We start from the raw sequence: 9,399 nt of genomic DNA, 5'->3' as shown, positions 1-9,399 counted from the left end.
ATCCCAGCTACTCAGGAGGCTGAGGCAGGAGAATTGCCTGAACCCAGGAGGCGGAGGTTGCGGTGAGCCGAGATCGCGCCATTGCACTCCAGCCCCTGGGTAACGAGTGAAACTCCATCTCAAAAAAAAAAAAAAAAAAAAGAATTCCTTAGCTATCAAACATTTAAGGAAAGGTTCATGGAAGCTGGAACTAGCAGGGATGGTGGAACTCACAGAAGCCAGGACTGTGGAGGAACAGGCCAGAGTACTCCAAAGCCCAGCAAGATGGAACGAGGAGCAAATGAAATGCTCCTGGCATAGTCTCCTAACTATTGTGAACCTTTTTAAGTGACTAATAAAAGCATATACTCTGGGGCTATATATTACTTGTAAGAAATGACACATCTGTTTCTGAAGAAATGATCTCAAAGTGTAACATTAAATACCTGTCCTGGTGATGAATTTGTCTAGGTCAGTTGCTTCCTCATAGATGACTTTTGGTGTAACTATGCCTAAGAGAGACATAAATTAACTTCCACAGGAGTAACACGGCCTACCACGATCACACTTACTCAGGCAAAGTACAGCTCATCAAGCAAACAATGCAAATAAACCTGCCCAGGCTGCCAACCGCAAAACTCTCCCCACTCCCCAAAAACCATCAGATAGGAGTCCCAGTCCTCTTTGCATCTAATTATAACTGAGGAGGAAAATCCACAATAAACAAACAAACAAAAAACAGGGTGACTGTGACGTAGAAACAAATATGCAGTTCACTGCTGGTGGCAATAAAAAATGGTGCAGACATTGTAGAGAACAATTTGGTGGGTCTTCAAGAAGTCATATTAGCATGACGTGTCAGTTCCACTCCTAGGTGTCTACCCAAAAGAAATGAAAACAGACATCTACGAAAAAACTTGTACACGAGTGTTTATAGCAGTGCTCTTTACAACAGTCGAGATATCAAGACAATCCACATGCCCATCAACTGACGAACGAACGGACAAACACAATGTGGTCTGTCAATAGAATGGACTATGACTCAGCCATAAAAAGGAGCAAAGTGTGACACACGCCGGAACATGGATGAGCCACGGGACACCACACTAAGTGAAGAAGCCAGACACAAAAGGCCACATATGTATGCTTCTATTTCTACGAAACATCCAGAATAAGCAATCCATGCAGACAGAAAGCAGATTGGTGGCTGCAGGGGCTGAGGTAGAGGGGTGGCGCGTGACTGCTGATGGGTACAGATGCCCTTCTGAGATGATGGAACGTTCTGGAACTATAAAAAGGTAATGGTGGCATAACAGTATGGAAGGTCCTAAATGTCACTGAATTGTACACTTTAAAATGGTTCATTCTGGTGGGGCGCAGTGGCTCACATCTGTAATCCGAGCACTTTGGGAGGCCTAGGAGGGTGGATCACCTGAGGTCAGGAGTTCAAGACCAGCCTGGCCAACATGGTGAAACCCCATCTATAATAAAAATACAAAAATTACCCAGGCATGGTGGCAGGCACCTGTAGTCCCAGCTACTCGGGAGGCTGAGGCAGAATCGCTTGGACTCAGGAGGCGGAGGATGCAGTAAGCAGAGATTGCGCCACTGCACTCCAGCCTGCACAATGGAGCGAGACTCCGTCTCAAATCAAACAAACAAAAAGGTTAATTTTATGTTATTTGAATTTTACTTCAATTTCAAAATATTTAATATGCAACATGCTGTCTTACAGAACTAAACAATTAGCAGTTAAAATATTATTTGAAGCTGAACCAGTAAAAATGATTTATACTCTCATGAGATCATAGCTTATCTTCATGCTTGGGTCTGTGTTCTTTTTTTCGAAGAAATGTAACATACCTCCTAAGGCAACATTCTTGATCTTCTCATTGATAACACCATCTCGTTCTTGGTATGCTTCCAAATTAGTAACGCATTTAACATCAAAATTGTGAAGAAATGCCACTGGAGCTTCCTGCATGCACTGCCCAGCCAGGGACACCTGAGGGTGAAGGGCAAAGCCAACAGATTTACGGCCTCTCTCCTAATCATACAAAATAGATCAGCGTCCCTTATTCTTCTTTCTGCAGCCTGCTCCCATTGCTGGTCTGGTTTCAGCAATGGCAAGTTCACTGACTAGTTGACCAGCTTTAGCAAAACACTCAACTGATTTGCCCATCAAGGTCTGGAAGCCATTGGTTGTGGAGTCACAGCAAATATTATCTAATAAAAACAAAGCAGCCAGATGCGGTGGCTCACACCTGTAGTCCCAGCACTTTGGGAGGCCAAGGAGGGCGGATCACAAGGTCAGGAGATTGAGACCATCCTGGCTAACACGGTGAAACCCCATCTGTACCGAAAATACAAAAAATTAGCCGGGCATGGTGGCACATGCCTGTAGTTCCAGCTACTTGGGAGGCTGAGGCAGGAGAATCACTTGAACCCGGGAGGCAGAGGTTGCAGTGAGCAGAGATCACGCCACTGCACTCCAGCTTGGGGAGACAGAGCAAGACTCTGTGTCAAAAAAAAGAAAGAAAGAAAGAAAAAGAAAATCCCTTGTCATGTTCTGTTTACTTTGCAGAGACATGATTACAGTAAACCTCATGTTCTCTCCCTCAGCACCACCAGAGTTTAATACCATAAAAATGGATTCATATGAACAGGAAAGAGAAACTGTTTCACTTTCCACGCTTTCTTCCCACAAATATCATTCCTCATAATGTTGAACTTAACAAAGATTTCAGGGCCAGGCATGGTGGCTCATGCCTGTAATCCCAGCACTTTGGGAGGCCAAGGCAAGCAGATCACGAGATCAGGAGTTCAAAACCAGCCTGGCCAACATGGTAAAGCCTCATCTCTACTAAAAATACAAAAATTAGCCAGGGCGTGGTGGACGGTGCCTGTAATCTCAGCTACTCGGGAGACTGAGGCAGGAGAATCGCTTGAAACCAGAAGGCAGAGGTTTCAGTGAGCTGAGATCACGCCCCTACACTCTAGCCTGGGTAACAAGAACAAAACTCCATCTCAAAAAAAAAAAAAGAAAAGAAAAGGTTTCAGGTCAGGAGCAGTGGCTCACACCTGTAATCCCAACACTTTGGAAGGCTGTAGTAGGAGGATCATTTGAACTCAGGAGTTCAAGACCAACCTGGACAACATAGTGAGACCCTGTCTCTACAAAAAGTAAAAAATTAGCCAGGCAGAAGCTGGGTGCAGTGGCCCACATCTGTAATCCCAGCACTTTGGGAGGCCAAGGTGGGTGGATCACCTGAGGTCAGGAGTTCAAGACCAGCCTGACCAATATGGTGAATTCTTGTCGCTACTACATATACAAAAATTAGCCAGGCATGGTGGTGCGTGCCTGTAATCCCAGCTACTCAGGAGGCTGAGGCAGGAGAGTTGCTTGAATCCAGGAGACGGAGGTAGCGGTGAGCCGAGATTGCACCACTGCACTCCAGCTTAGGCAACAGAAAAGACTCTATCTCAAAAATAATAATAATAAATAAACACAAAATTAGCCAGGCATGGTGGCATGCGCCTGTAGTCCCAGCTACTTGGGAGGCTGGGGTGGGGGGACTGCTTGAGCCCAGGAGATCGAGGCTACAGTGAGCTGTGACTGCACCACTGCGCTCCAGCCTAGGCGACAGAGCAAGATCCTGTCTTCATTCACTCATTCATTCATATATACATAAACGATTTCATATAAAACCTTAGAGCCTTAAAATATTTTTCAAAGTTTCAATGACAAATAAAATGATGTATTTATCTAACCATTGCTTTTTATACTGGAGCCTACTTGAGGGTAGTAGGTGGGAGGAGGGAGAGGATCAGAAAAAAAATATATTGGGTACTTGGCTTGAGTGACAAAATAATCTGCACAACAAAACCCCATGACACAAGTTCACCTATATAACAAACCTGCACATGTACCCCTGAACCTAAAATAAAAGTTTTTATAAAAAAGAAATAAAGAATGGGCCGGGCGCGGTGGCTCAAGCCTGTAATCCCAGCACTTTGGGAGGCCGAGGCGGGTGGATCACGAGGTCAAGAGATCGAGACCATCCTGGTCAACATGGTGAAACCCCGTCTCTACTAAAAATACAAAAAATTAGCTAGGCATGGTGGTGCGTGCCTGTAATCCCAGCTACTCAGGAGGCTGAGGCAGGAGAATTGCCTGAACCCAGGAGGCGGAGGTTGCAGTGAGCCGAGATCGCGCCATTGCACTCCAGCCTGGGTAACAAGAGCGAAACTCCGTCTCAAAAAAAAAAAAAAAAAAAAGAAATAAAGAATGATAGTTACTTCCAGCCAGGCACTGAGGCTCACGCTGTAATCTCAACACACCGGGAGGCCAAGGCAGAAGGATTTTGAGGCCTGGGCAACACAGTGAAACCCCCACCTGTACAAAAAAAAATTTTTGGTCGGGCGCGGCGGCTCATGCTGTAATCCTAGCACGTTGGGAGGCCAAAGTGGGCGAATCACTTTAGCCCAGGAGTTAGAGACCAGCCTGGACAACATGGAAAAACCCCATTTGTACAAAAAAATTAGCCAGGAATGGTGGCACACGCCTGTAGTCTCAGCTACTTGGGAGGCTGAGGTAGGGAGGATCACCCGAATGCGGGAGGTCAGGGCTGGAGTGAGTCAAGATCACGCCGGTGCACTCTACCCTAGTCATAGAGCAAGACTATGTCTCAAACCAAAAAAAATGTTTTTAACTTTAAAAAAAAAGAAAAAATGATAGGTATTTCCATGGAAACTTATAGAAAACCTTTTGGTTTTATTTTGTACGTTCACTCTAAGTTTTAAGCAGACAGTGATTAATTTAAGAATGACTATATGTTTTATTAATCTGGAGAACATAAATAGTTAAGTCCCTAAAAGGTACAAAAGAGAAAAATAAGTAACTTAAAAAGAGATTTTATATACTCCAAGAATGTTAAAAAAAAAAAAAAAGAGAGAGAGATTTTAAAGAGAAATACAACTTAAATTAACAATAATAGGACAGGAAAAATAAGAGAAGGGTCTAGCATATGAATACTTCTGGGATTACCTGCGGGATAGTGAAATATGCCTTCTTTACAGTCATAATTGGATCTCCTTGTTTGTAACCAAAGTCTGCAAAGTCTTTTGGATCAGTGTGCACATACACTTCAAAGGAGGAGCCCTGTTTGGGGGAGCTGAAAATCAATAAGAAAAGCTGCATAGTGTCAGTTATCTGCAAAAACACAATTCTTCCTTAATGTTGTTCTTTACCTTTTTTCTGAGACGGAGTCTCACTCTGTCACCCAGGCTGTGGGTGACAGTGGCACAATCTTTGTTCACTGCTACCTCCATCTCCCAGGTTCAAGTAATTCTCGTTCCTCAGGCTCCTGAGTAGCTGGGATTACAGGCTCCCACCACCACATCCGGGCTAATTTTTTGTATTTTTAGTAGAGATGGGGTTTCACTACGTACCCAGGCTGGTCTTGAACTCCCAATCTCAGGTGATCTGCCTGCCTAAGCATCCCAAAGTGCTGGCATTACAGATGTGACTCACTGCGCCTAGCCTCTTTACTTTTTTAATTACAAAAATCACAGAGAAAATTTTAACAATATCAAACTATAAAATACAGGAAATTAAAATCCCCCATGAGCAACCACTCCTTCGCCTCCCCTAGAAAAGCACCATGAGGCCGGGCACGGTCGCTCACATCTGTAATCCCGGCACTTTGGGAGGCTGAAAAAGGTGAATCACCTAAGGTCAGGAGTTCAAGACCAGCCTGACCAACATGAAGAAACCCTGTCTCTACTAAAAATACAAAATTAGCCAGGTGTGGTGGCGCATGCCTGTAATCCCAGCTACTTGGGAGGCTGAGGCAGGAGAATCACTTGAATCTGAGAGGCAGAGGTTGCGGTGAGCTGAGATTACGCCACTGCACTCCAGCCTGGGCAACAAGAGCAAGATTCCATCTCAAAAAAAAGGCCGGGTGTGATGGCTCACGCCTATAATCCCAACACTTTGGGAGGCCGAGGCAGGCAGATCACAAGGTCAGGAGATAGAGACCATCCTGGCTAACACAGTGAAACCCCGTCTCTACTAAAAATACAAAAGTTAGCCAGGTGGGGTGGTGTGCACCTGTAGTTTCCACTACTTGGGAGGCTGAGGCAGGAGAATCCCCTGAACCCGGGAGGTGGAGGCTACAGTGAGCCAAGATCGTGCCACTGCACTCCAGCCTGGGCAACAGAGCTAGACTCCATCTCAAAAAAAAAAAAAAACAAAAAAGCAAGTGAGCTGTTTCCAGTGTCAATCAATTTATTTTCAATGAGGTCCAATTCTCTCAAATAACGCAAAATAAACTGGCTAAGTGAAATCTGGAATTGAATCCTTTAGGCATAGAACCTCTGGAGAGGGGTTGGGAAAAATGGGACCACATTATAAGGCCTACTAGAGTATGGCCCCACCGGGGCGGGAGAACAATGCCCTATCCCAGGCGGCTGCTCTGACACTTACATGGCACCGTGATAGAAGTAACCAAGGAAGGGCGTGTTGGCCAGCGGCGACTGCACACACAGAAAGGGAAACCAGTCGGGGACAGCGTGTGTCGTCTCAGCGGAGCAGAGCTGATCAAAAGGAGGATTGACGTCTCCTCCAAACACGCCGGTGAAGCAGGACCATCTGAACAGCTCTGTTAAGTTGGATAAGCATTCCTTGAAGGCAAACACAAAGGCAGGGGCTGTGGCCGCAGTGAGGATCTCCTGGCAAGCCCGATGAATGCTCACTGTTTATGGCCAGTAGGACGTTACTGAGTAAGCAAGAAAACCTATAATCTCTGTCTCATCTAAAAGTGCCTTGTGCTCATAGAAAGTAAAGTAGCTCTAGAATTTATTTTGTCAATTCCCCAAATAAGAAACTTCAGGCATTCAAGGGAACCACAGTTTTACTTGGGATGTGAGATATTCCTGGTAAAACAAAAGAAGAAAAGATAGTACAGAACAGAGCCCAAATGACGACAAAACCATAGTGAACCTCCTTTCTTAACTGTCATCACCATTCAAACCCTTAGCCCAGAAAAGCCTACGGACATTTAGAGTGAGGGGAAACATTCCGTATCCCACACGGATCGCCAGGCCCTCGCCAAATTATAACAGGACCCAATTAATGTCATCAAGAAATTACTTGGGGCTGGGTACAGTGGCTCACACCTGTAATCCCAGCACTTTGGGAGGCTGAGGCAGGTGGATCACTTGAAGTCAGGAGTTTGAGAAAAATACTCAATGTATATGTTGTACCTGCTCTAAGCCTAAAAGAATAAAAATAAAAATTTAATTTTTTTTTTTGAGACAGAGTTTTGCTCTTGTTGTCCAGGCTGGAGTACAATGGGGTCATCTCGGCTCACCGCAACCTCTGTCTCCTGGATTCAAGCAATGCTCCTGCCTCAGCCTCCAGAGTCACTGGGATTACAGACATGTGCCACCGTGCCCAGCTAATTTTGTAGTTTTAGTAGAGGCGGGGTTTCTCCATGCTGGCCAGGCTGGTCTAGAACTCCCAACCTCAGGTGATCTGCCCACCTCAGCCTCCCAAAGTGCTGGGATTACAGGTGTGAGCCACCATGCCCAGCCAAAATTTAAAAATTTTTAAAAATACTCAATTTGAAAACAATTTGCAACAGAAAATATAATCTCAGTTTGGGAAGATCATCCCTTAAAAAGCTGTTGGGGCAAGGCATGGTGGCTCACACCTGTAATCCCAGCATTTTGGGAGGCAAAGGTAGGAGGACTGCTTGATCAGGAATTTGAGACCAGCCTGGGCATCATGGCAAAACCTGTCTCTATAAAAGATACAAAACAATTAGCTGGGTCTGAAGGTGCATGCTTGTGGTGCCAGCTACTCTGGAGGCTGAGGTAAGAGGATCGTTTGAGCCTGGGAGGTCAAAGCTGCAGTGAGCCATAATTGCACCACCACACTCCAGCCTGGGTGACAGAGCAAGACTCTGTCTCAAAAAATAAAAAATAAAAAAAGCTGTTGGTGGCTCTCCTGGTGTTCTCACAGGTAGTGTAACTTTTGTGCCCAATAATCAAAAGAACATACCTGGTCACAGCAGCAGCGAATATCACAGGCCCCAGCTGTTAAATTACAAGGACAAGGACCAAGGGGCTGATACACCTGGTTAGGAATGACAGTCACGTTCTCTGAAAAGTACACACAACAGAAAAATTCAGCTTAAGAAACACTCTGACAAAGCATTATCACATTTTTGACATTCAAAAGAAAGCTGAATTGTCTTGTTTTGTAAATCATCATTACCAAGTATTCTACATTAAGGAATCCACAAAATATCTGAGGCCTGCATCTACCACTCCAGCAAAAACCCAAATACAAGAAAACACGCCAGTTACAATGAACCAAAAAAGTCATCGTTGATGTGGAAGATCATCAATTGACTAAGAGTCACAAGTTAGTATACACATTATGTACTGATTTTAGGCTGGGTGGGGTGGCTCACACCTGCAATCCCAGCACTGTGGGAGGCCAAGGCAGGCAGATCACCTGAGGTCACAAGTTCAAGACCAGCCTGGCCAACATAGTAAAACCCTGTCTCTAACAAAAATATAAAAAGTAGCTGAGCATGGTGGTGTGCACTTACAGCCCAGCTACTCAGGAGGCTGAGGCAGAAGAATCGCTTGAACCAGGAGGCAGAAGTTGCAGTGAGCCGAGAGCATGCCACTGTACTTCAGCCTGGGTGACAGAGTGAGACTCCATCTCAATAATAATAATAATAATAATGTACTGATTTTAGTTTTCAATACTCTGAACAATCCCGCTATAACACATCCTGATACTAAGCATTTTCTCCTGCTAATTCATTTCCTCTTCTTGGAAGATAAAACTGAAGCCATGGTGACATATCAGAGAGCTTATGTGGAATCCATCCAATCACAAGATCATATTTAATTATGCAAGACACTTGACTTCAAGTCTCTATTATGCTGTAAACTCAGATCCTCACACCATGATTCTGTTTCAATCATGGAGGAACTAACTAAGTAAAAAGGAGGCAACTGTATTTTATTGTATTTTAATTTTTTCAGATAGGGATCTCACTATGATGCCCAGGTTAGTACTGAACTCCTCAGTCCTACTGCTTCAGCCTCCTGAGTAGCTGGGATAACAGGTGAGAGCCTGTAGGAGGCTCATCTTTATAATTCCAGCACTTTGGGAGGCCAAGGTGGCTGGATCACTTGAGGTGAGGAGTTCGAGACTTGCCTGGGCAACATGATGAAGCCGGGTCTCTACTAAAAACACAAAACTAAGCCAGTCATGGTGGTACACACCTGTAGTCCCAGCTACTTGGGAGGCCAAGGCAGGAGAATCACTTGAACCCAGGACGGCGGAGGTTGCAGTGAGCCAAGATCGCGCCACTACACTCCAGCCTGGCAACAAAG

General features: G+C 44.9%; 1 protein-coding gene across 1 annotated transcript in view; it reads right to left on the bottom strand.

The window, feature by feature from the left end:
* The window catches only part of TCTN2 (tectonic family member 2), a 50,765-nt gene that overhangs the window by 30,068 nt on the left and 11,298 nt on the right, over window positions 1-9,399 (bottom strand). The window contains exons 5-9 of the mRNA XM_017544411.2: window positions 8,045-8,175; window positions 6,467-6,663; window positions 5,027-5,153; window positions 1,843-1,984; window positions 426-491 (exon numbers count right to left, since the gene is read on the bottom strand). Coding sequence (XP_017399900.2) covers window positions 426-491; window positions 1,843-1,984; window positions 5,027-5,153; window positions 6,467-6,663; window positions 8,045-8,175 — 663 coding nt within the window. The remainder of the gene's footprint in view (window positions 1-425; window positions 492-1,842; window positions 1,985-5,026; window positions 5,154-6,466; window positions 6,664-8,044; window positions 8,176-9,399) is intronic.

This window comes from Cebus imitator, unplaced genomic scaffold (genome assembly GCF_001604975.1).
Source record: "Cebus imitator isolate Cc_AM_T3 unplaced genomic scaffold, Cebus_imitator-1.0 Scaffold169, whole genome shotgun sequence".
In the NCBI taxonomy this organism is placed as follows: Eukaryota; Metazoa; Chordata; class Mammalia; order Primates; family Cebidae; genus Cebus; species Cebus imitator.
The sequence above is the reverse complement of the archived record's forward strand: the minus strand, read 5'-3'. Positions and strand labels throughout refer to the sequence as shown.